The sequence below is a fragment of the Eleutherodactylus coqui genome, chromosome 5 (assembly GCF_035609145.1).
Source record: "Eleutherodactylus coqui strain aEleCoq1 chromosome 5, aEleCoq1.hap1, whole genome shotgun sequence".
Lineage (NCBI taxonomy): Eukaryota > Metazoa > Chordata > Amphibia > Anura > Eleutherodactylidae > Eleutherodactylus > Eleutherodactylus coqui.
In genome coordinates, this window is record NC_089841.1 from 25,042,573 (window position 1) to 25,069,823 (window position 27,251).

At 46.2% G+C, this 27,251-nt stretch overlaps 1 protein-coding gene across 1 annotated transcript in view; it reads right to left on the minus strand.

Annotated features, from left to right (window-relative positions):
- Window positions 1-8,261, minus strand: part of LOC136627323 (zinc finger protein 585A-like) — a 194,404-nt gene extending 186,143 nt beyond the window's left edge. Inside the window, exons 1-5 of the mRNA XM_066602328.1 lie at window positions 7,626-8,261; window positions 4,362-4,453; window positions 3,886-3,989; window positions 3,298-3,477; window positions 3,092-3,215 (exon numbers count right to left, since the gene is read on the minus strand). Coding sequence (XP_066458425.1) covers window positions 3,092-3,215; window positions 3,298-3,477; window positions 3,886-3,981 — 400 coding nt within the window. The 5' untranslated portion in view covers window positions 3,982-3,989; window positions 4,362-4,453; window positions 7,626-8,261. The remainder of the gene's footprint in view (window positions 1-3,091; window positions 3,216-3,297; window positions 3,478-3,885; window positions 3,990-4,361; window positions 4,454-7,625) is intronic.
- Between the last annotated feature and the right edge of the window lie 18,990 nt (window positions 8,262-27,251).

Below are 27,251 nucleotides of genomic sequence, written 5' to 3' on the forward strand. Positions count from 1 at the left end.
TAAGGAGAACCTTTCCACTCTCATTCCCGAAGAGGAAAGGAGTACGAGAGTGATGCAATACCACAAGGCCCTGGTGGAAAAGCTGATACTAAAGTTCCCATCTGACAATGCTAGCGGTAGAGAACGTAGTTCATTGGGACAACAAGCAGGGAAGACGCAGGGATCAGGCAGCATGTCTAGCGCAGGCAGGGGGACACTCTTCAAGGCCTTTGTCAGTTTTATGGCTCCCCAGCCAGACTGTGTCACCATTCCCCAGTCTAGGCTGAGTAGGAGGGAACACTGTAAAAAGATGGTGTGGGAGTACAGAGCCGATCTTACCAACGTCCTCTGTAATCCCTCTGTTCCATACAACTATTGGGTGTCAAAGCTTGACACATGGCACAAACTTGCACTGTACGCATTGGAGGTGCTGGCCTGCCCTGCCGCTAGGGTCATATCACAGAGGGTGTGTAGTGCTGCTGGGGGAATTATCACGGATAAGCGTAGCCGCCTGTCAACTGACAGCACCGACAGGCCTACACTCATTAGGATGAACAAAGCCTGGATTTCCCCTGACCTTTCTTCTTCACCAGTGGAAAGCAGCATAATATAAAGTATCTTTAAGCTGGAACTGGAGAACCATGCACCCTCTATTCCTCCAAAAAAGGGAAGAAGTAGCTTGAACTATCCTTTTCTGATTTTCTCCCTCCTCCTCCTAAACCAGCATGTCAGCATGCTCTGTAAAAACTAATTTTTACGGAGGGCTGCCTACAGGCTCAGTTAGCAAATTAAGCAAGTATGAACTCTATTTTTAAAAAAATTTTCAGGGTTTCACCTGTACTCTGGGTAAACAACTTTTTCAGAGGTACACCTATACTCTTGGTACACAAATTTTTCCGGGGTTCGCCTATACGCTTGGTACACAGATGTTTCAGGGGTTCACCTATACTCTTGGTAAAGCAATTGTTTCTGGGGTTCGCCTATACTCTTGGTACACAAATGTTTCAGGGGTTCGCCTATAGTCTTGGTACACGTTTCAGGGGTTCGCCTATAGTCTTGGTAAACAATTACCCTGCACTCTCGCTCCACAGATCTTTCAGGTTCTCACCTGCAATGTTGGTAAAAAAAAATTCTTTTTAAAATGGGTTGCTTTCTTCATAAACAATGTAGAAGTACTGGCCTCTGAGTCCCCACTATGCTGGCGTTTGTGGCTAATGAAATGCTGCGACGGAGGTGGCATGAGATAGCACTTACAATTATACATTAATTTGTCTGCGATTTGTCAGCTATAAAGCACAACTTTAAAAGGGTCACCCGGTGTACGGAAACGTATCCCAGCGCGGAAACCATCTTTGGCCACTAATTTCTTCACGGTTCATGTTGTCCTTCCCTGGGGCACTGGTTAACAAGCCCCTCGTGGAGATATATTTTTTTTCTATTTGCACCACTTCCTCAACTGGCAGAGGCGTCGTTGTGTGCCCGGACGCTTGGAGGAGGTGCCCACGTCGGACGGCCACCCGCCAGCTACCGCGGGCAGATCGGCAGAGTGGGGACCCAGGGACTCCGTGGCTCTGTCCCAAAGAAAGTCGTCAGCAGGGCGGCTACGGTGCATTGACTCCAGTGTGCGCATCCCCACTCCTTCTCGGCACTTTGAGAAAATAGGTCAAGACCACTAGCTCTCCGCCATTACTCCTGGACAAAGGCGGGTTGACCTGAACCCCCAGGACGAGAGGAAAGGGCCGCTCCTCTTTCACATGCCGCTCCGTGCAGGGGCGGCGTTGGACCGTCCTACGGCGTCGTGAAGCTCCCTTCGGCGAAGTACGCGAAGGGGTGCACCTTACCCTGTCTGGGATGTGGACAGATGGATGCAGCGCTGGGAAAAATTTTCAGTACGCTGTGGACGCATCCTCGTGCCTGCGTCTTGGTGGGGAGTGGACAGCAATGCCAGAATGTAACACAGGAGAAGAGGCAGTGGTGTCACCCGCAGGCAGTGATTGGCCTTCGTTGCACCTAGTGTGGTGCTTAGCTAAGGTGTGCCAGCATGTGTGCCTTGCTGATTATGGTCTGTCCCAACTAAATTGTTAGGGGGTTGACCGCCAGGCTCTTGCCCACAATTTGGCTTAATAGTGTGACCTGAGAGCCTCAGATGCATCCATACATGTTGCCCCTGCTGTTCCCTATGCCTTTCTGTTTCCATCACTTTCTGATGTTTTCAGGTGATTCGCACAGCTTTCCCCATGAGGAGCATGGGTCACCTTCAAAAATGTTCGAGAGTCCCATTGACTTCAATGTGGTTCGTTATTTGAAACGAGCTCTTGAGCATTACGAAAAAGTTTGACTCGAGTAACGAGCACCCGAGCATTTTGGTGCTTGCTCATCTCTAATCATAACACCATATCGTACTTCATTCCATACACCTCCTAAATACCATACCAATATCCTACCAAGCATTATTATCACAGGTACCACACTTTTTACATCCATACTTTCACAAAATTCATTTTTTCTTTCCATTCCCTCACCATCCCATTCTCAGGTCCTGACCTTAGTATCTAACAGTCCCTCTCCGTTCTCCTTTCCCATTATCCAGCACCCTCGTTTGACTCATAGCAGCACAATGAAGGCATGCTGCACTGTGTAGCCCCAACCTCTTACCGGTGATGCCGGATCCCTCCTCCTCCGGGCCTGCAAGCAGTAAATGCAAAGTGGAGGAGGGGCTGGTGGGGATAGTTTGGGGTTCAGGGGCAGCATGAGCCAAGGCACCTCTCCAGCCCTGCACCGCCGCCGGCTACTGTAGCAGTCGGGCTGGTGGAGCAGAGATCTTCTGCAGCCGCATTCTCTAGCTAACGCTTGATACAGCAGCCGTCCGCCGGGCAGTCGCTGACTAGCATCACTGTAGGACCGGGATGCTTACATATCAGCGATTAAATGTGTATTGCTGATCTGTAGGCCTACTGATTATACACTGACTTTAATCAACAACTGTGTAGTTAGTGGCTTCACTAATCCAACTAGCACAGTGTCCTGCCTGCCCAGCACCTTCCTGCCTACAAGCACCAGGGGCACATGCCCCACTCCCCCCAGCTACAATCCTGCTAAATACGTCCATTACCTGGTGATGGGAACGGCTGGCGGGTCTCCATCATGGCGTCCTTGTACAGATCCTTGTGTCCTTCTAAATACTCCCACTCCTCCATGGAGAAATAGACAGCGACATCCTGACACCTTATAGGAACCTGACAACACAATATACAGTCATCACCCAGAAGCCTCCAGTGCTGTTACTGTATAATGTCCCAGCATTGCCTGCAGCGTCACCTCTCCAGTCAGCAGCTCAATCATCTTGTTGGTAAGTTCAAGAATCTTCTGTACATTGATGTCCTCATGTATCGGGGGGTGAAGTGGGGGAGCCATAATTGGGCTCAGGGGTCTTCCCCATCCATCACACACAGGGGCCCGACAGTCATCACTAGAGGTCTTCTTCACTACTGTGTAATCCTGTATATGGGAAGACATTAATAAATATCACTACAGACATTTCCAGAGTCCATCACCTCTACAGCGACATCATCTGTTATTACCATAGATAAGGATGATGTAATGTGACATCATCAGAATCTCTCCCCTCTCCAGTGACATCATCTGTTATTACCATAGATAAGAATGATGTAATGTGACATCATCAGAATCTCTCCTCTCTCCAGTGACATCTGTTATTACCATAGATACGAATGATGTAATGTGACATCACCAGAATCTCTCCCCTCTCCAGTGACATCATCTGTTATTACCATAGATAAGAATGATGTAATGTGACATCACCAGAATCTCTCCCCTCTCCAGTGACATCATCTGTTATTACCATAGATAAGAATGATGTATTGTGACATCATCAGAATCTCTCACCTCCCCAGTAAGCTGGAAGAGTATTTCTAGGGTGATATTTAATACACTTTCAGCCATCTTGTTTTTGTCCTTCTCCATCTTTGATGAATCAGTCATGTAGGGTCCTAAATAGAAAGAATATGAAACAATGTAAAAAAAAAAAAAAAAAAACATTATAAATTTACTCGTGATAATAAGAGGAAACATTTGTGTTTTTTTCCATTGCTTAAAAATGCTTCACAACCCATGTCCTTCCTGGTTGCTGCTGACCAGGACATGTGACTGCCGCAGCCAATCACTGGCTATAAAAGCTCTCCGCTGTAGCCAGTGATTGGCTGCAGCCAATCACATGTCCTGGTCAGCAGCAACCAGGAAGGACACAGGGGTAATGAAGCAATTCATGGAAAAAAACACCTTTAAGATGATATTAAAGAGAAGCTGTTTTGTGAGTTTTATGAACTACAGGCAACACAAAATCCCGACAGGGTTCTCCTCACCCGGATCAATTGGACTGATAAGCGACCCAGGCACGGAGAAGTCGTCAGCGACCGTCCCAATGACTCTTCTCCAAGTTCAGAGCTGCTTTTTACTGTGTTTTGACATCAGATAGTGGTGGCAGTAGTGACAGAATAGTGACATCAGATAGTGGTGACAGTAGGGACAGAATAGTGACCGGTGACATAACATAGTGGTGACAGTAGTGACAGAATAGTGACCGGTGACATCAGATAGTGGTGACGGTAGTGACAGAATAGTGACAGATGACATCAGATAGTGGTGAGGGTAGTGACAGAATAGTGACCGGTGACATAACATAGTGGTGACAGTAGTGACAGAATAGTTACATCAGATAGTGGTGACAGTAGTGACAGAATAGTGAACGGTGACATCAGATAGTGGTGACAGTAGTGACAGAATAGTGACAGGTGACATCAGATAGTGGTGACGGTAGTGACAGAATAGTGACAGATGACATCAGATAGTGGTGAGGGTAGTGACAGAATAGTGACCGGTGACATAACATAGTGGTGACAGTAGTGACAGAATAGTTACATCAGATAGTGGTGACGGTAGTGACAGAATAGTGACCGGTGACATCAGATAGTGGTGACAGTAGTGACAGAATAGTGATCGGTGACATCAGATAGTGGTGACGGTAGTGACAGAATAGTGACCGGTGACATCAGATAGTGGTGACGGTAGTGAAAGAATAGTGACAGGTGACAGCAGATAGTGGTGACAGTAGTGACATAATAGTGACCGGAGACATAAGATAGTGGTGACAGTAGTGACAGAATAGTGACCAGTGACATCAGATAGTGGTGACAGTAGTGACAGAATAGTGACAGGTGACATCAGATAGTGGTGACAGTAGTGACAGAATAGTGACAGGTGACATCAGATAGTGGTGACAGTAGTGACAGAATAGTGACAGGTGACATCAGATAGTGGTGACAGTAGTGACACAATAGTGACCGGTGACATCAGATAGTGGTGACAGTAGTGACAGAATAGTGACAGGTGACATCAGATAGTGGTGACGGTAGTGACAGAATAGTGACAGGTGACATCAGATAGTGGTGACAGTAGTGACAGAATAGTGACCGGTGACATCAGATAGTGGTGACGGTAGTGACAGAATAGTGACAGGTGACATCAGATAGTGGTGACGGTAGTGACAGAATAGTGACAGGTGACATCAGATAGTGGTGACGGTAGAGACAGAATAGTGACCGGTGACATCAGATAGTGGTGACGGTAGTGACAGAATAGTGACCGGTGATACCAGATAGTGGTGACAGTAGTGACAGAATAGTGACCGGTGACATCAGATAGTGGTGACAGTAGTGACAGAATAGTGACCGGTGACATCAGATAGTGGTGACGGTAGTGACAGAATAGTGACCGGTGACATCAGATAGCGGTGACGGTAGTGACAGAATAGTGACCGGTGACATCAGATAGTGGTGACAGCAGTGACAGAATAGTGACCGGTGACATAAGATAGTGGTGACAGTAGTGACAGAATAGAGACAGGTGACATCAGATAGTGGTGACATAATAGTGACAGGTGACATCAGATAATGGTGACAGTAGTGACATAATAGTGACCGGTGACATCAGATAGTGGTGACAGTAGTGACATAATAGTGACCGGTGACATCAGATAGTGGTGACAGTAGTGACAGAATAGTGACCGGTGACATCAGATAGTGGTGACAGTAGTGACCGAATAGTGACCGGTGACATCAGATAGTGGTGACAGTAGTGACAGAATAGTGACCGGTGACATCAGATAGTGGTGACAGTAGTGACAGAATAGTGACCGGTGACATCAGATAGTGGTGACAGTAGTGACAGAATAGTGACCGGTGACATCAGATTGTGGTGACAGTAGTGACAGAATAGTGACCGGTGACATCAGATAGTGGTGACGGTAGTGACAGAATAGTGACAGGTGACATCAGATAGCGGTGACAGTAGTGACAGAATAGTGACAGGTGACATCAGATAGTGGTGACGGTAGTGACAGAATAGTGACAGGTGACATCAGATAGTGGTGACAGTAGTGACAGAATAGTGACCGGTGACATCAGAGAGTGGTGACGGTAGTGACAGAATAGTGACCGGTGACATCAGATAGTGGTGACAGTAGTGACAGAATAGTGACCGGTGACATCAGATAGTGGTGACAGTAGTGACATAATAGTGACCGGTGACATCAGATAGTGGTGACAGTAGTGACAGAATAGTGACCGGTGACATCAGATAGTGGTGACAGTAGTGACCGAATAGTGACCGGTGACATCAGATAGTGGTGACAGTAGTGACAGAATAGTGACCGGTGACATCAGATAGTGGTGACAGTAGTGACAGAATAGTGACCGGTGACATCAGATAGTGGTGACAGTAGTGACCGAATAGTGACCGGTGACATCAGATAGTGGTGACAGTAGTGACAGAATAGTGACCGGTGACATCAGATAGTGGTGACAGTAGTGACAGAATAGTGACCGGTGACATCAGATAGTGGTGACAGTAGTGACAGAATAGTGACCGGTGACATCAGATAGTGGTGACAGTAGTGACAGAATAGTGACCGGTGACATCAGATAGTGGTGACAGTAGTGACAGAATAGTGACCGGTGACATCAGATTGTGGTGACAGTAGTGACAGAATAGTGACCGGTGACATCAGATAGTGGTGACGGTAGTGACAGAATAGTGACAGGTGACATCAGATAGTGGTGACAGTAGTGACAGAATAGTGACAGGTGACATCAGATAGTGGTGACAGTAGTGACAGAATAGTGACAGGTGACATCAGATAGTGGTGACAGTAGTGACAGAATAGTGACCGGTGATATCAGATAGTGGTGACGGTAGTGACAGAATAGTGACAGATGACATCAGATAGTGGTGACAGTAGTGACATAATAGTGACCGGTGACATCAGATAGTGGTGACAGTAGTGACAGAATAGTGACCGGTGACATCAGATAGTGGTGACAGTAGTGACATAATAGTGACCGGTGACATCAGATAGTGGTGACAGTAGTGACAGAATAGTGACCGGTGACATCAGATAGTGGTGACAGCAGTGACAGAATAGTGACAGGTGACATCAGATAGTGGTGACGGTAGTGACAGAATAGTGACCGGTGACATCAGATAGTGGTGACGGTAGTGACAGAATAGTGACCGGTGACATCACACACGTCTTCTATGGTCCTGATGGCGGATAGAGTTATGTCGCTCACCGGTGGATCCTCCGTGTTTCTCCCTACAATTTCTGCGTTCGCTCCGGACGTTCCGCAGGTTTTTCTCCTCTTCTACAACTTCTGACTTGCAGTGAATGTAATAAACAATGGCGCTGCTCTCCATAGACGGCGCTTCCCTGTGTGGGAGACTCACACCGACCTACAGATGACAACGTGCCGCCTTCTTCCTGTCACTGCAGAAAGCCCCTGAGCTGCCGTCTGTCGGAGATCCCTCAGTGAACCCCTTCCTCACAGCTCCTATAGGACTCAGTGGCCAGTGCAGGGTTACAGTGATTAACCCTTAAACTCCTAATTGTCCCCCACTGCTGTGTGAGGAGCACATGTCACCTCTCAGGCAGTGAAAGGGTTACAGCTGGTAACTTCAGGGAGAGACTCTCATCATCCACCAGGGGGCGCCGTCTCCTTCATGAGGACCCATCATACAACCTGCTGATGCCAGAAGGTCTCACAACCCTCCCGTACCTCCACCGGGGTAGATGCTGGAATGGAGGGGCTCCTAGGAGGTCTGAGGACAGGAAGTCACATGGTCTGAGGTCACATGACTGTAAGGGGAGGGGTTTACTAATAATGCGTTCTGTGGAGATAGGAGAAGAGGAGGCTGCTGGGAGGGCTGTGCGCAAAATGCAGGAAGACTTGGTTTTGTTGGCCCCAGGATTCCTCTTTCTCTGTGTGGGGATGCTGCCCCCTCCTGGTCACAGGCTCCAAGTCCTTCACCCACCAGGATTTCTCTTCCTCTGTGTGAGAATGCTGCCCCCTCCTGGTCTTAGGGTTCTGGTCCTTCATCCCGCGAGGATTTCTTTTCCTCTGTGTTGATGCTGCCCTCTCCTGGTCAGAGGGTCCTGGTCCTTCACCACCCAGGATTCCTCTTCCTCTATGTGAGAATGCTGCCCCCTCCTGGTCAGAGGGTCCCGGTCCTTCACCGCCCAGGATTCGTCTTCCTTTGTGTGAGGATGCTGCCGCCTCCTGGTCGAAGGGTCCTGTTTCTTAACCCCCTGGATTTCTCCTCCTCTGTGTGAGTATGCTCCTCTCTTCTGATCAGAGGGTCCCAGTCCTTCATCCTTCTAGAATTTCTCTTCCTCTGTGTCGATGCTGCGCCCTACTGGTCGGTGGGTCCCGGTTCTTCACCCTCCAGGATTTCTCCTCGGTGTGATGATACTACCCCCTCGTTGTCAGAGGATTCCAGTCCTTCACCCCACAGGATTTCTCCTTCTCAGTGTGAAGGTGTTGCTCTCTCCTGGTCAGAGGGTCCCAGTCCTTCACCCCCCAGGATTCCTCTTTTTCTGTGTGAGGATGCTGCCCCCTCCTGGTCAGATCATCTGGTTCTTAACCGCCCACGATTCCTCTTCCTCTGTGTGAGGATGCTGCCCCCTCTTGGTCAGAGGGTCCTGGTCCTTCACCCCTCGGGATTTCTCCTTCTAAGTGTGAGGATGCTGCCCCCTCCTGGTCAGAGGATCCCGGTCCTTCACCCAACAGGATTTCTCCTCAGTGTTAGGATGCTGCCCCCTTCTGGTCAGAGGATCCCAGTCCTTCACCCAACAGCATTTCTCCTTCTCAGTGTGAGGAAGCTGCCCCCTCCTGGTCAGAGGGTCCCAGTCCTTCATCCCACAGGATTTCTCCTCTGTGTGAGGATGCTGCCCTCTCCTGGTCAAAGGGTCCTGGTCCTTCACCCCCCAAGATTTCCCTTCCCCTTTTTGGGGATGCTGCCCCCTCCTGATTGGGGGGTCCTGGTTCTTCACCCCCCTGGATTTCTTTTCCTCTGTGTGAGGATGCTGCCCTCTTCTGGTCAGAGCATCCTGGTCCTTCACTCCTCAGGATTCCTCTTTCTCTGTGTGAGGATGCTGCCCGCTCCTGGTCAGAGGGTCCCTGTCCTTCACCCCCAAGGATTTCTCTTCCTGTGTGTGAGGGTGCTGCCCCCTCCTGGTCGGAGGGTCCCGGTCCTTCACCCCCAGGATTCCTCTTTCTCTGTGTGAGGATGCTGCCCGCTCCTGGTCAGAGGGTCCCTGTCCTTCACCCCCCAGGATTCCTCTTCCTCTGTGTGAGGATGCTGCCCCCTCCTGGTCAGATGGTCCTGGTCCTTCACCCCCCTGGATTTAGTATCCTCCTGTATCCTCAGTGTAGACCCGGCTGCAGTAAAGGACTCTTATCTAAAGGCCTTTTATACCAGCAGATACATCGCTGGTCGTTCAACCAGAAATAATTTAGAATCGTTCCGTCTTTTACATTCGCCGTATAAGTGACTGAGACGGAGCGACCGAGCGCTGATTAACCCTTAATACCTGCAGGAAATGAGCAAAAAGCGAACAATTTTCTCGTTCTCCGTTCTGTCGTCTGGCAGTCACACTGAATGATTATCGCTCACTTTCACTCATTTGAACAATGATTGTTCCGTTTACAATCACCCTTAGACCTCGTTAATCACGGTATAACGCTATAATTCATTAAGTCAATGGCTCCTCGTAGACATGCGTTTGATCACAGCGATGGGCGGCGCTTTCCAGACCCATAATTGAGTGCTGTCTGCTCATTATCTCCCATCGCAATGATTGGGAGTGCTAAAATGTTCCATTAGACACAGGAAGCTGCAACCAAAAGTAAAGTTGCAGCAAAGCGCTGTGTTTGAAATTGCAGGATGCTTTGCCGCCTTAGGGTGGTTTTGCATGGGCGGTCTCCATGGAAGTCTATGGGAAGTGCGCAAATGTTCAAGAGAATGCAGGAAACACTCTGCAATTCTGCTAGGAAAAGAGCACACCTGCGGATCATTAGGCTAAATAGCCCTTTAACTTAGGATGTGAAAATGCACAGTAAAGTGCGCAGACGGGCGCAAAAGTGCTTCCATACCCAAATCCGCCCGTGTGAGGCCCCAGTAGTCTACAGAAACTCTATGAGACTTTCAGGCTTTAATTCTTCTGGCGATCAGTTTTACCGGTTTCTATAACCGGCAGCTGAGAGGCGGATATCACGTTTCATCAAATTTTGGCTTCCTTCATGTAACGTTTTCTGCGGTGTCTTTATTAGTCCCAGTCCTTCACCCCCCAGGATTTCTTTTCCTCTGTGTGAGGATGCTGCCCCCTCCTGGTCGGAGGGTCCCAGTCCTTCACCCCCCCAGGATTCATTTCCTATGTGTGAGAATGCTGCCCCACTGTGGTCGGAGGGTCCCGGTCCTTCACCCCCAGGATTCAGGATTCTTCTGTGTCCTCAGTGTAGATCCTGTTGCAGTAAAGGTCGCTTATCCTAGTCTACAGAAGTTCCATGAGATTTTCGGGCTCTGATTCTTCTGGCGATGAGTTTTACCAGTTTCTATAACCGGCATTGGGGAGGCAAAGATCAAGTTTCATCAGATTTCCTTCATGTAAATTTTTCTGTGGGGTGTTGGTCCGGATGCCTTCAGACTAGAAGATTTGTGCATTGTGAGACACCCGTGTCTCGTAGAAATATGAAACCGTCGTTTTGCATGGGGTCAGTAACATCAGTGATGCTTCCCTGCATGGTGATGCACTGTGATGCTGTGCAGGAATAAAATCACAGCATGTCCTAACTTTCTGCGATATCGCTCATTGCTTTTAATGAGGCTGCCAACAGTAGTGCCGGCCCTTTTGAAAGCGATTGGTAAACTCCGCGATCCTCTGCCGCAGTGGGAACTCCTTCATCCCCGCAGTGATGCGAGGCTGTTTCCACGTGAAAACACATCACATCCAGAAATTACACATAGATGGCAACGGTGATGTGGCACCAACATTCACGGCCCGCTATTGCCCTCGTCAGTGTGAAGGATCCCTTATCTTGTAAAAGTCATTAATTTCATCCAGATTTTTACGCTCTATTTTATTTCAAATAGAGAAATCTTTGGGAAAATGCATTAAAACACCAAGCAGATGCGCTACTTTGCCTGGAAAAATGCTAGTCAGAATGCTGGACGGACCCCATTATAATCAGTAGGGTCCGTTTTGCACCATTTGGGTCCTGTATGTGCCAGATCGGTGACCCTGGGCCCCCTGACCAGTAGAGTACAGCTTGCTCTATATAAGAATGCTAGCACTAGTGGGCCAAAGAACCCGTTCCCCCTGACCAGTAGAGTCTAGCTTACTCTATATAAGAATGCTAGCTCTAGTGAGCCAAAGAACCCGTTCCCCCTGACCAGTAGAGTCTAGCTTACTCTATATAAGAATGCTAGCTCTAGTGAGCCAAAGGACCCCATCCCCCTGACCAGTAGAGTCTAGCTGCCTCTATATAAGAATGCTTACTCTAGTGGGCCAAAGTACCCGGTCCGCCTGACCAGTAGGGCCTAGCTCTCTCTATATAAGAATGCTATCTCTAGTGAGCCAAACGACCCGGTCCCCCTGACCAGTGAAGTCTAGTTTCCTTTGTATTAGAATGCTAGCTTTAGTGGACCAATGAACCCGGACCCCCTGACCAGTAGAGTCTAGCTTCCGCTATATAAGAGTGCTAGATCTAGTGGACCAAAGGACCCGGTCCCCCTGATCAGTAGAGTCTAGCTTCCTTTGCATAAGAATGCTAGCTCTAGTGGGCCAAAGGACCCATTTCACCTGACCAGTAGAGTCTAGCTTCCACTATATAAGAATGCTAGCTCTAGTGGACCAAAGGACCCCGTCCCCCTGACCAGCAGCCTAGCTTCCTCTATATAAGAATTCTTGCCCTAGTGGGACAAAGGACCCAGTTTCCCTGACCAGTAGAGTTTAGTTTCATCTATATTAGAATGCTAGCTCTAGTGGACCAAAGGACCCTGTCTCCCTGACCAGTAGAGTCTAGCTTCCTCTATATAAGAATGCTAGCTCTTTGCTGTTTAAAGAAAAGGTGGTGCAGTCTAGAGATGAGCGAGTATACTCGCTAAGGCACATTACTCGAGCGAGTAGTGCCTTAGCTGAGTATCTCCCCGCTCGTCTCTAAAGAAGCAGGGGGTGGGGAGCGGCAGGGGAGAGCGGGGAGGAACGGAGGAGAGATCTCTCTCTCCCTCTCTCCCCCCCCGCTCCCCGCCGCAACTCACCTGTCACCCGCGCCGGCCCCAGAATCTTTAGAGACGAGTGGGGAGATACTCGGCTAAGGCACTACTCCCTCGAGTAATGTGCCTTAGCGAGTATACTCGCTCATCTCTAGTGCAGTCGTTTTTTGAGGCCTGGGAAATTCTTACACAGAGAAAAAGGAAGAAACTGAGGGATTGTTTCTAGCACACGTATTGGTATCAAGAACAGATGGTATTGGGGCATCCTCCTCTCTAGAATGTCCCAATTGTCGTGGGGGGGGGGGGGGGGGGGGCTTTAAGAATTTTATCAACTCTTCACCGTATGAATCAGGGACTTGTCTCAGATACCTGGATGCACTGGGAACAGGCCCTGAAAACATATACATAACGTCCATAGAATATTGAGTAGAAGGGAGGGGTGGCATACAACTCTGAGGTCTTGACAGGTCTGAGTTTTTTTTTCTGTGTTATTTTTAATTAATGTATATTGAGATTATATCTGTACATATCTGCCAATAAGACAGTCATAATATGTTCCAGAATTATAATTTGATCCAGACCGTGGATTCCAGAAATGTCAAGAATGACAAATTAACCGATGTAATGTGGAATGTATATCTCAATTGTTTATTAAAAACATTTATGAAAAAAATGCTAGCTCTAGTGAGCCAAAGGACCCGGTCCCCCTGACCAGTAGAGTCCAGCTGGCTTCCGACCTCAACACTCGACAGAAACTGCCGTTACCAGAGTATTCAATGACCTACTGACAGCCAAATCGAGGGGCGATTACTCCCTACTGATTCTCCTTGACCTTTCCGCAGCATTTGACACTGTTGACCACAAACTCCTCCTCAGTAAGCTTCACTTCATTGGCCTAAAGGACACTGCTCTCTCCTGGTTCTCCTCCTACCTATCTGACCGCTCTTTCAGCATCTCCTTTGCTGGCTCTACCTCCCCTCCTCTTCCACTTGCTGTTGGGGTCCCCCAAGGCTCGGTCCTCGGCCCCCTTCTTTTCTCTATCTACATAGCCCCTATTGGACAAACCGTCAGGAGATTTGGCCTCCAATATCACCTGTATGCTGACAACACCCAGCTATACACCTCTTCCCATGACATCTATGCACCTTTCCTCCAAAACATCACCGACTGTCTGTCCGCTGTCTCTAACACTATGTCCTCTCTCTACCTAAAACTAAACTTCTCTAAAACTGACTTACTGGTATTTCCACCCTCCACTAACCGACCTCATCCTGACATTTCCATCTCAGTGTGCGGCGCCACCATAACTCCTAGACAACATGCCCGCTGCCTTGGGGTCATATTCGTCTCTGATCTCTCTTTTACCTCCTACATCCAATCTCTCACCCGAACATGTCAGCTACACCTCAAGAACATCGCAAGAATCCGCTCTTTTCTCACAGTGGACACTTACAACGCTTACTGTTGCCCTCATCCACTCCTGGCTCGATTATTGCACCTCGTTGCTGATTGGCCTCCCCTGCACCAGACTCTACCCTCTCCAATCCCTCCTGAATGCGGCAGCATCGGTCCTCTGGAACACACTACCAAAGGCTACCCAAGCAATCCAGGACTCACAGAACTTCAGGCGTGCTCTAAAAACGCACCTCTTCAGGGAGGCATACCGCATTCCCTAAACAAACCCCTCTGTACTCCGCCTGATACCATGCTCCCTGACCTATTGACTGCAATCCCTGCTAGCCATCATAAATCGCTCCTGCAGTCATACCATTTCTGCCGTCACGCGGCTAAATGTCTGACCATTGTCTATGTGTATAGCATCCCTCACTCTCCACCTGACCATACCGTGCACATCTCCAGCCCCTTTACCTTCTGTATCACCCCACTATTTGTAGTATGTAAGCTCGTTGGAGCAGGACCCTCACCCCTATTGTTTCCATCAACTGATTACTATGTAACCGTGGCTGTGTAATTTTTGTCTTTCTGTATTCCCCATGTCTATGTAAGTGCTGCGGAATATGTTGGCGCTATACAAATAAAGTTTATTATTATTTATTATATAAGAATGCTATCTGTAGTGGGCCAAAGGACCCGGTCTCATGTCCCACTAATCAGTAGAGTCTAGCTTCCTCTATATAAGAATGCAAGTTCTAGTGGGCCATAGGACCCGATCCCCCTGACCAGTAGGGTCTAGCTTCTTCTATATAAGAATGCTAGCTATAGTAGACCAAAGTACCAGGACCCCTGACCAGTAGAGTCTAGCTTCCACTCTATAGGAATGCTAGCTCTAGCGGGCCAAAGGACCTGGTCCTCCTGACCAGTAGAGTCTTGCTTCTTCTACATAAGAATGCAAGCGCTAGTGGGCCAAAGGACCCAGACCCCTGACCAGTAGAGTCTAGCTTCTTCTGTATAAGAATGCTAGCTCTAGTGGACCAAAGGACCCAGACCCCTGACCCGTGGAGTCTAGCTTCTTCTATATAAGAATGCTAGTGCTAGTGGGCCAAAGGATTCGGTCCCCCTTACCTGTGGAGTCTAGCGACCGCTGATGTATTATCGCATAGTGTTTAGGTTGCCCCTTGGCTGTCGATTTTCATTTCCTGTACATAATAATACTAGCTGATATACCCGGCTTCACCCGAGTTAATTTGGTACTGGTGTTTATCTGGTGTTCACACGGAAAATCTTATGAAGTCGTGGTTACTTTAGAGATACCGGAAAAAAAATATGTTCACCATTTTGCATGGTTCTTGCTGTTACCCAGGAAACACCACGTGGAGGTAACCATGCGACGTTTCTTTTATATAAAATTACATCGGGAAGTGAGAGAATTAGATTACGTACGTAAAATTTGGACGCTAATTCTTTTGCGAATAGAATTTAATAATCAGATTGGGAGCTATTAACTTTTCCAATTTATGACATAATCAATGCCTGTACAAATTTCAAGTTTCTATGACACCGGGAAGTGAAAGATTAGATTCCGTACGTAAAATTTGGACGCTAATTGTTTTGCACTTAGAATTGAATAATCGAGTTGGGACCCATTAGTTTTTCCTATTTATGATATTATCAATGCCCGTGCCAAATCTCAAGTTTCTATTATACCAAGAAGTGAGAGCATTAGATTTTGTACGTAAAATTTGGATGCTAATTCTTTTGCACATAGAATTGAATAATCGAGTTGGGACCCATTAGCTTTTCCTATTTATGACATAATCAATGCCCGTGCCAAATTTCAAGTTTCTATAACACGGGAAAGTGAGAGAATTACATTCCGTACGTAAAATTTGGACGCTAATTCTTTTGCGCTGTCAATTAAATAATTCAGTTTGGACCCATTAGCTTTTTCTATTTATGACATAATCAATGCTCGTGGCAAGTTTCAACTTTCTATTACACCAAGAAGTGAGAGAATTAGATTCTGTACGTAAAATTTGGACGCTAGTTCTTTTGCGCTAGAATTGAATAATCGAGTTCGGACCCATTAACTTTTCCTATTTATGACATAATCGATGCTTGTGCCAAATTTTAAGTTTCTATGACATTGGGAAGTGAGAGATTTAGATTATATACGTAAAATTTCGACGCTAATTCTTTTGTGCTAGAATTAAATCGAGTTGGGACCTCTTTACTTTTTTCTATTTTGGACATAATCTATGCTCTTCCCAAATTTCATGTTTCTACGACATCGGGAAGTTGGAGATTTAGTGGCGAGTCAGACAGTGAGTCAGTGAATGAGTGAGTGAGTCAGTGAGGGCTTTCGTCTTTATATATGTAGATGGAGTACAACCTGGGTATATCCTGTGTATAATTATATAAATACAGCTGCTATAAGTTATACATCTCCCTGTATATATGGTAGTGATATAGACCATGCTGGTGTTAGGGAAATTCAATCTTTTCATCAATATGCTGCGAGGCTCCAAATTAGAGGTGGTTATGGTGGCCGCTGTGAGAAAGCAATGGACACAGACATCATGACCGTGTCTAAAAACAATCTACCTTTATTACAAAACATCTTTCTTTATATAGTATTTTTAAAGGAGAGTGGTCTATTGTCAATATGTGTACATTTCAGCCAGTCATGTGCTTTTACATAGATAGCAGTTAAACATTAAGGCATTGTCTTTACTGGACACTATTGCACACTGACCTTTGAACAGTGCAACAGAAGATAAGGAAGAATGTAAGATATATTCTAAGTGCTATTCTCTATTTCTAATTCCTGTAACAATGCAATCTTGTCATGCAAACAACACATAAATGTACAAGCGTATATCAAAGATGTTCATAGGAGACGGGATGAAATATATATATATATATATATATATATATATATATATATATATATATATAGGTTTTAGGCTCATAGTCTTCACACCGGTATAATCTTGATACCACCTGTATAAAAATTGATCTGTTCAGCTATATGTTATGCAGTATAACTTACATCATCTATACACATATATATTATATATTTTGTGAGATGCACAGATTATATATTTTGTGATGGCGGTATTGAGCCCATGGAATCCCCATCTTTCCTTCACCTAGATATGGGGTAACACCTCATAATACGGCACAGTACACATGTACATATCGACACATCCCTGACCATCTGACTACTAACTAACATATCGCTTTTGCTCTCTCTAACGTAGGCCTGGTGCTTGAAACAGGCAGCAAAAGTCCATCAGCTTTATCCAACCAGGTTGCTGAAAACGCCCATTCATTTCAATGGGAGACACACAGCTGAAAATGGTCAAGAATAGAACATGGAGCGCGTTGGAAACGCTGCGTTTTAAGCCTTGTGTGAGCTGCGCCATTGAAATTAATGGGAGCGTTGTACAGCGTTTAGCGCAGCACTAAACGCTGTACAAAAGACGCCCGTGTGAGGGAGGCCTTAGAGAACTGGTGATGAGGCAGTCAGTCACACTTATATATCCACACCGTAATATTATAAATGTGAAAGTAACTGTCTGACTGTTTGTTACCTTTTCACGGCTAAACTGCGGACGCGATTTTGATGACATTTGGCAGAAAGATAAATTGCATCCTGAGGAAGGACATAGGCTATGTTTTATCCTGAAAGGGAGCGCTGTGCGGTGAGGCGGAGGGTAAGGGGGTGCACATCATATGCTAGGCCTCCCCAAACAGTCCGACACGTATGGGCAGGCGTCGTTGCCGCACATATGCGATTATCAAGCTAGCGGTGCCTGGAATTAAAACTTGAATGAAACACACATTAACATGGATTGAGATTTTTAAAAAATGTGTGTTGCCCATAGCAACCAATCACAGTGCAGCTTTTATTTTACCTCTGCAGTATAAGAAATACCAACCAATCACAGCGCAACTTTTAGCAAAATATTCCAAGAGCCATTATTATGATTGGAATAGCAAAAGCAAAAAGTGTTTTAATTTCATGCATTCGATAATACGAGCGGATTTGCCTTTTTAATTCAAAAGGCTCCTATTCTCTCTAAAAATAGCACTTGCAATGATGAGCAATAAGGCTCAAGGGCAAACAGTTAGGCCTGATGTCCACGGGCGGGTCGGGTTCCATAGGCGGCATGCCCGTGGCATGAGGGCATTACTTACCTGTCCGTATGCGTGTGGGTCATTCATCTTCTCCTCCTTGCATGTGGGTTGGCACACCAGCATGGGGCCATGCCCACCGGCTTGCCCCCTGCACATGCGCAGTGGAGTTTTTTTTTTTTTCAAATCTCCTGCTTTCCCACGGGACCAGGAGCACACCCAGAATGACAGTTCCGGGTGTGCTGCAGATCGGACGGCTTCTATTCCACAAAACAAATCCGCATGTTTTAATTAAGCTACAGATGCCCATGATTTTCTATGGATGGCTTGAACTCTGGATCATCCACGCGGGTGCCCCACACGGATTTTGGAATTTAAACCCACCAGTGGACTTGAGCCCTTAAGGTAGGAGGTGTACATTTAGAAGAACATGTTTTTCTCATGGGCAACTTATGTGGCGTGTATACAGCCCACAAAACCTTTATATCCTAGCAAAAGATGACAAGACCAAAAACACGTACAAAACTTATTGGATAATTAAAACACACACCCAATGTGGACTACACCTGAGATCAGCTATATAGGGAGACTGCGTTCAGCAACTCAGGATATGCCAGCTGTCCACCATCAGGGTGGCTGGTCTTTTATCATTTATATTCTCCTTTTTATTTATTTTGTATAGTGAGATAGCCTCTAGGTCAGGAACTATTAGCCTCTGCCACCGTCATCCAGTGAGCTAGGGCTGGGAAATTACCACACTTGTCAGCTCCTTCTCAATATATTCTTTGAGACAGCTAGGGTCTGTAGGGAGTTGGATATCAGCAGACTTTGAAAGCTGGATAGCTGAGAACTAGGTGATAGCTATACTGGGAATGGAAATTCTACCGCAGCCTTGCAGTTATATTTTTTCACCCATGGCAGCTGCAGTGTAGGGTGAGACAAATAATGATCTCTATAATGTTCACCACAGCTTTATTATTACATATAATGCATCTTATAAAAGAAATGTTGGAAAAACAGTGGGGCTTAATACTCCAAGACCCCTTCTACACTAGAACTTCCCACAAAAACCAAGAATCTTTTAGAAGGGCACGCGCACTTAAAAATATTTTTGCCCCAAGCAAACTTAGAAACCTAAAACCAACCTATCAGCAAATCCCATTTTTCCCAACACAACAGTCTGCTATAAATGTGGTAAGGGCAAATGTTGTGGCAATATAAAGAATAAGGTGGTTGAATTTAGAAGCAACCAGACTGATGAGAATTTTCCAATTAAATCTGTTATCAATTCTTCCAACAAATATGTCATTTATCTGCTAGAATGTTTATGCAGATTACAATATAAAGGGCGACCCACACAGTGCTTACGTACAAGAACCACTAAACATATGTTAGGAGTAGGCTCACCACTGGGGGCGTTGGTCCTCGGTGTGGGCGTGCTGGCTGTCCCAGTGCCGTCGGCGGTCATGTGGGCATCGTTGCTTGGGGTTCCCCTGTGCTGGTGGGCGCTCGGACTCGTCGGGGGTGCGAATCCCGCTGTATGGGCAGGTGCGTCCGTGCTGGTTGGGCTCGGGGTTCTCCTGTTAGGAGGTTTGGTTGGAGAGAGGCCGGAGTTATAGCATCACCGGCTGGCACATCATCACACTCCGCGCCACCGTAGGCAGGGACTCCTCTATTCAGCTCGGCTGACACTGGAGCCCAGTGCCAGTGTTTGATTTGGTTTCCAGCTAACACCCACTACTTCTGTCTGTCTCCAGTTGCCTGACTCAGCTATTCCTTGACTCTGAGCTTGTCTCTCCCTCGGTTTGACTTTCCCGTTTGGCTCGACCAGGCTTTTCCCTGACTCTGAGGTTTTGTGTTTGCTAGTTGTTTTTGTTGTTAGTTGGTCTTCTCTGTCCCTTCTGTCACGGGGTTCCCCTTAGTGCAGAGTAGGGACTGCCGCCCAGTTGTCACCCTGGGGATTAGCCCAGGGGGCCAAGTAGGCAGAGACAGGGGAGAGGGCTGGTGTAGGGACTTCCGTGCTCCCTGGTTCTTAACTAGTTCTGAAAAAGAAACACTGGCCATACAATTTTTCGAGTTTGTATTCTCTGGCCTTTAGTATTCCCAGCTATGGAGGCTGTGTCTGCAGTGGTTAACCAGGTTCAAAGTTTGACCGAGGTGGGACAGGATTTGTCAGCCCGCCTCCAGCACCAAGATCAAGTGGTAGCTGGTGCTCTGGCAATGGTTTCCCGTTATCCTGCATCAGTATTTGAACCCAAAGCAACACTCCCAGATTTCTTTTCTGGTGACCGGAAGGCGTTTTTCACGTTTCGTGAAGTATGCAGATTGTACTTTAGTTTGTGTCCACACTCTTCTGGGTCGGATTATCAGAGGGTGGGTATTGTTATACCTCGGTTAAGTGGTGAGCCACAAAATTGGGCCTTTTCATTGCCATCTGATTCACCCACTTGTCAGTCTCTTTGCAGCCTCAGGTCAGATATATAATGAACCAGACCGAGCAGGCTATGGGGTGTCTAAATTGTTAAGTCTTCTGCAGGGCAAGAGTGCAGCCGAGGATTTTTGTTCTCAGTTCCGACAGTTCTGTGTTGATTCTGGGTGGAATGACCGGGCCTTAAAGGATTTATTTCTCACCGGGTTGTGTGAGGCAGTAAAGGATCTGCTGTTGTCTCATCCTGAGCATGCCATCACTTTAGCAGTTCGGGCTGACCGTCGTCTTAGGGCCAGACTTAAGCCTAGGTCTGGTAGTTCCTCCCCAGCACTGAAGGAGCAGGCTTCCATTCTACCCAGCAACCATACTGAAGTCATGGAACTGGGGTATATGTCACCTTCAGATCGTAAAGCATTCCGCCTAAAGAATGGGCTGTGCTTCTACTGCTTGGATCCTGGTCATCGGGTCACCACCTGTAACAAGAAACAGCTGCAGGAAAATTTCCACTCCTAGGCGATGTCCAGTGGGATCGCCTAGGAGTTCAGGTACTTCCGGGTATTTCTAAGTTGCTTCTTCCTTGTTCCATTTTGTTTGGTTCCTGTCTAAATTATGGTCATGCATTTATTGACTCAGGGGCGGCTGCCAATTTTGTAAATTTGGAGTTTGTTAAGCCATTTGCATCTGAATTGCGGGATTTCAGCTCTCCCATACAGGTTTCTGGAATCGACTCCACCCCATTGACTGCGGGGCTAGTTAAGAAGATTACACCCGAACTAACGTTCTCTGTAGGAGCATTACGTACAGAGACCTGTACGTTCCTAGCCATGGAGAATTTATCCGTCGATATTGTTTGGGGTTACGATGGTTACGTCTTCACAACCCCGTTATTGATTGGGCAGCCTCTGAGTTGATACAGTGGGGAGCGGGCTGTGGAGATCATTTAACATCTGTTCAACTGCATTTGTCCAGTTGTGAGATTCCTGGCCTGCCTAACTACGTAGAGCAGTTTGCTGATGTATTATCTAAGCAACTTTCAGAAGTTTTGCCCCCCCCATAGTGAATGGGATTGCAAAATCGATCTTGTTTCTGGGGGTAAGATTCCCGAGGGGGGAATTTACAATGTTACAGTCCCTGAACTGGAGGCGATGAAGGAGTATGTAACTGAGAGTTTAGCCAAGGGGCATATTCGTCCTTCTGAGTCTCCTGCGGGGGCTGGGCTCTTCTTTGTGGAAAAGAAGGATGGTAGTCTCCAGTCTTGTACTGATTATCGAGCATTGAACAAGATTACTGTGAAGAATCAATACTCACTTCCGCTGATCCCCGATCTCCTTAATCAGGTTATAGGTGCCAGAAGGTTCTCCAAACTCGATCTCAGGGGAGCATACAACCTAATTAGGATTAGAGAAGGGGATGAATGGAAGACCGCATTTAATACTCCTTTCAGGCATTTCGAGTGTTTAGTGATGCTGTTTGGTTTATGCCCCGGCCGTTTTTCAGGGCTTCATGAATGCCATATTTCATGATATTATGGGTATTTTTGTGGTAGTGTATTTGGATGATATTTTGATTTTTTTCCTCCGATTGGGAGACGCATCTGAGTCATTTACATATTGTGCTCTCTCGTCTTCGAGAGCATCAATTGTTCGCTAAGCTGGAGAAATGCCAATTTGGGGTCCAAGAGATCTCTTTTTTGGGGTATGTCATAACGCCTTCTGCTATTCAGATGAATTCAGACAAGGTCCGGGCCATAACTGAATGGTGTCAACCAACTAATTTAAAAGCGTTGCAACGCTTTTTAGGTTTTGCAAATTTTTACCATAAATTCATTAGGAATTTTTCAGTTATGGCCAAACCTTTGACGGACCTCACTAAGAAGGGCGCTGAGGTAAACATCTGGTCACATGAGGCAAAGGAAGCCTTTGCTCACCTTAAGAAGGCATTTTCTACTGCCCCGGCTTTCGTACAACCTAATCTCAATTGTTCATTTGTTGTAGAGGTGGATGCTTCTGAGCATGATGTGGGTGCTGTCCTATCCCAGGGAACTGCCTCTCTCTCCAATCTGCAGCCATGTGCCTTTTTCTGTAGGAAGTTAATCCGGCGGAACGAAATTATGATATTGGCTGGAGAATTGCTGGATATCAAATGGGCATTTGAAGAGTGGAGACACTTCCTGGAGGGGGCCAGACGTTAGATTACTGTATTCACTGATCACAAGAATTTGATTTATCTACAGTCTGCCAAGCGCCTAAACGCTCGACAAGCTCAGTGGCTTTATTTTTCTCTCATTTTAATTTTGTAGTTACTTATGTACCAGGGTCAAAGTACGTCAAGGCAGATGCTTTATCCCGCAGTTTTGGGGCGCCTAAACAAGAGGATGCTTAACCCGAGAGTATTCTATCTCCTGGGATGGTGGTGGCAGCGTTGATGTCCAACATCTCCGACCAGGTTCTTGCTGCTCAATCGGGTGCTCCGAGTGTTCTTCCCAAAGCGAGGTTGTTTGTACCCAGTGCCTTATGCTTACTTGTTTTAGAGAAAGCTCATGCATCTATCTTGGCAGGCCACCCACGTATTCGTTGGACGTTGGAATTGCGCAGATGTCTCTACTGGTGAACGCAGATGGCCCGGGATTTTCAGACGTTTTGTCGAGTCCTGTTCCGTTTGCGTTCGAGGGAAGAATGTCAGGAGATGACCCGAGGGCCCTATTCTGCCACTCCTGGTGCCATCCAGACCATGGTTGCACTTATCCATGGATTCTGTCATGGATCTTCCGGTTTCTCGGGGACGCTAGGTCATATGGGTGGTAGCTGACTGTTTTTCTAAGATGGCACATTTTGGCCCTCTCAAGAAGTTACGGCTTCCGAATTAGCTTCCACTTTCATCAAGAAAGTAGTGCATTTACATGGCATCCGTGAAAATATAGTGTCGGATCGAAGGGTACAGTTTGTTGCCCAGTTTTGGATGGTTTTGGTAAAAGCATCAGAGTTGGGTTGTCGTTTGCCATTTTTCTGCAATGCTGGCTATCATCCCAGGTGTTCCTTTTCTGTGTCACCGGCGTCCGAGAATCCTTCAGCGGATTCTATGGTCAAGAGGCTTAAGGAGATTTGGGGTGAGGTACGTCGTAACTTGGAGCATTCTCGGAGGGTCATGCTAAGGAATAACGTTAACAGACGCACTATCTCTGGCTCTTTTTCGGTTGGTCAATTGGCTTATTTATCTTCCAAGAATTTGAAATTAAAGGTTCCTGCATTGAAACTGGCTCCGCGATTTGTGGGACCCTTTTCGATGACCAGAATTGTCAATCCTAAGGCTTACGAACTGGCATTACTGGATTCTTGGAAGATTCATAAAGTTTTTCATAAAGCTCTGCTGAAAAGATACGTCCCTCCGATGCAACAGGTACCAGTGGATGTGGAAAATAGATGTGATACCTTGAAAAACGTGATCTGTAATGGATTTATAGATTAAACACATTATTCCCACTGGGTTTAAATGAAAGTCTTGAAAACCTCCATGATTAATGTTAAGAAAATTGTAGACCAATGTATCAGTTACTTGTTCTGCTATTAGATTGTAGACTAGGAAGATATAGCATCCTGCTAGTATAAGCAGCGAAGGGGTTAAACAAAACCTTTTTCTATATGGCCACCTGCTGACGGCCGGGTCGGATCCTGCTGCGAGAATTCTCGCAGCGGGACCTGACCCGAGCCCCTGCAGGGACAAGTGCGGCGCTCACCTCTCCCGCGGCTCCGGCTCTTTGATGTGACGGCTGCCGGCCAGCCGGCGCATGTGCAGAGCGGAGCCGGGGCGCCGGGAGAGACATTTCTGTGCGGACCTCTGCGACACCCGCACAGAAATAGAGCATGCTGCGATTTGTTTTCTGTGTGTATTTTCACGCGGACAAATCGCAGCCGTCTGCATAGGATTGCGTTTTCCAATGCAATCCTATGCAGGCGTCCAGGGGAGGAAATTCTGCTGGAAATCCCGCCGCAAAATTTCCGCCCCTTGTGCAGGCCTATACTAAAGAGTAATATGAGATAAGACAAACAGAAGATAAGATGGTCTCTCAGACCATTTCCCTTGCATTCCTTCTCATTGAAATCATAGCGGCTTCATTGTATATTATAGTTACACCTTAAAAGTTGTAACTTATGTTAATCATTTTTAGTGGTAGCCTATCATGTGTTGTAATTATTCTTGGAGGTAGATACTTTTCCTTCTACACGAGAGCTGAGATTGTCTTCTCCTCGGTAAACACATAAATTCTCCTTACATTTTTGGTCCTTCGAGCAGAAAAAATTCACTGCAGAGGGAAAGGACAGTCTGGCTGTGAAAAGGTGGGTCTGAAGTACTCTCTGATCATTAAAAGACCTCTGTCTTGCTTAGACATTATTAGAAGCCAGTCGGGCATCCTGTCCGAAACAGTGACATTTTTCCAAACTAGCCAGAGAATTTAGAAGCCTTCCAGATACTTTGTAGTAAGTATAGCAATGGTTAAACTTTTCTTCTCTCTTCTTCTTCTGTATACTTTAGTGTTAGTAGAATTTACAATGTGTATTATAAATGAGGCAAGTATAGACAAATTGGTTGTCGAGGGGCAATAGCAGAGACCATAGCCATTGTGAGAAGGCTACAGGAAAGAATTACTCCGTGCGGCGCGTAAAAAGTGGATGACGTCATGGGACACGGGTGTCCAGGAACTTTACTTATCTTCCTACTACTTCTTTTTCTTTGATATTGTGTTATAGAGTAACTAAGAATATACAAAGAGGGCGGCCGCCTACTAACATATTGTAATATTATATTGTTGTCTTATACTGCATGAAGCGAATGTGTGAGTGATTGAGATAGGCAGATCCGATACATGGGCACTGACCTCTTGGACACATTAAGGACCAACCTTGGTGTGTGGGTTGTTTTCGGACAAGACCCTTGATTGTGTTCAACGTTCACAGGCCCTACTAGGAAAGGCAAGAAGGAGTCTTCATGTATATAGCAAAGCACTGATTCTGGTCAGGAACTTTTGCGATTCTGCTATATATTTCAGTGGCCAAAGGCTCGTTTTATATTGTTTGTCTTTTAAATCAACGTCAAGAAAATAATTACTAACAATGGGAATTACAAAGTGTAAGGCATTCTTCTGTCACAAAAACCCCTGAATTCTCAGAGGTATCCAAGTCTCATTGGAGACTTATTAACACTTGCATTCTATATTAGTTCCCTCTTCTTCAAAAGTTGTCAGGAGGGAACAACATATACCAATAGGTTATAGAGCAAAGTGGTATAAGTTGTCAAAAATTGATAAGAACTCGGATAAGGATAGATCAATTCCTTTCTTAAAGTCCCATTCCCATACTAGAAATTTTGAACTTGTGTCAGGATATTCCGATAGGCTGAATCAGCTCAATCCTGTATCACTTATTATGTTTGACAATAAGGATAAGTCTTACATGAAGATTATTTCACTTATCCATTTAGTCGTAAAGGGAATGGTATATGAGAGACTGTGAGTAGGTATTAAAGAGCAGACGATGTATAGTTGTACTGATACGTATTCTATTACCGCTGTCTAAGTACTCATAGTCTCTTATATTTTTTATTCGGAAAGAGGAGAGGATATGAGCCCATTAAAGTGATCAGTGGGCACACATCTGTTCCTTCCAAAGACAATTAGAAACTGTATAACAGTAAATAGACTCAGCATGTGGTACTTTGTAATTTCTTGTGATTAAAGTTTGAGCATTATCATGCTCTTTCCTAAGTACTATGTAATCTCTTATAGTCTCTCTCAACGCGTTTCTCCACTAGTGAAAGCGGGTCATCAGGAGATAGTTGAGTTAGTACAGTCGGATGTAATTTACTATTTCCGAGTTCAATTTGAACCAAAGATGGTATAGTAATGTACAAATCACCCCAGTCGATAGTATTTTATCGGTTCGCTCTTAGCATAAGACTGGTATACTTCAAATGAAGGATAACCTGCCATGTGTAGGCAGTATCCAATAGGATACCAATCTAGAAATTTTATAGAGATGTATACTCGGTCAGTTACTTAGAGTCATGAAAGGCCCTATTTGCGATCTTTCATGTTTGAATTAGTGAACCAGTACTATGATATACGTGTTGGGATCACTAATGTTACTATTGCTAAGACTGCCTGTTTCTAAGGCTGCCTGTTTACAAGGCTGTCTATGTCTAAGGCTGCCTAGTACCTAGTCTGGAGTAAAAGTAGCAGCGCCTCTGGCCTTGGTTGTAGGTCAGGGCTATCTGTGCACTGGTTTGATGTCTGTCCTTATAAAGCAAGCTTTGCTCCTCCCTAAATGGGTATGTCATGCCGTTCAGCCAATCATGTGCACTCTGGAGGGGGGAAGGTTGATTGACTCTTTGTTGTCCATGGTATTATAGCGATCTTTATGGAGAGATATTGAGCATTAGTATGTTCTAGGCTAGTGTCTTCTATCTATAGGATTACCCATATTGCTTACCGATCTCATTAAAAAGGCCCTGATCCGCGCATTAAATGTTAAATGTCGAAAGTACGCTATCACCATTGGGCCTCCCATAAGGGGCTGTACTAGCAAAACAGGCCGCCGATAGGTGAGGAGGAAGGCGTTGGCTGCGCCGTGCCGCTGCAACGTCACGACGTGGCGTACCATAGTGACGTCAGCACACATCGGCCGCCGGA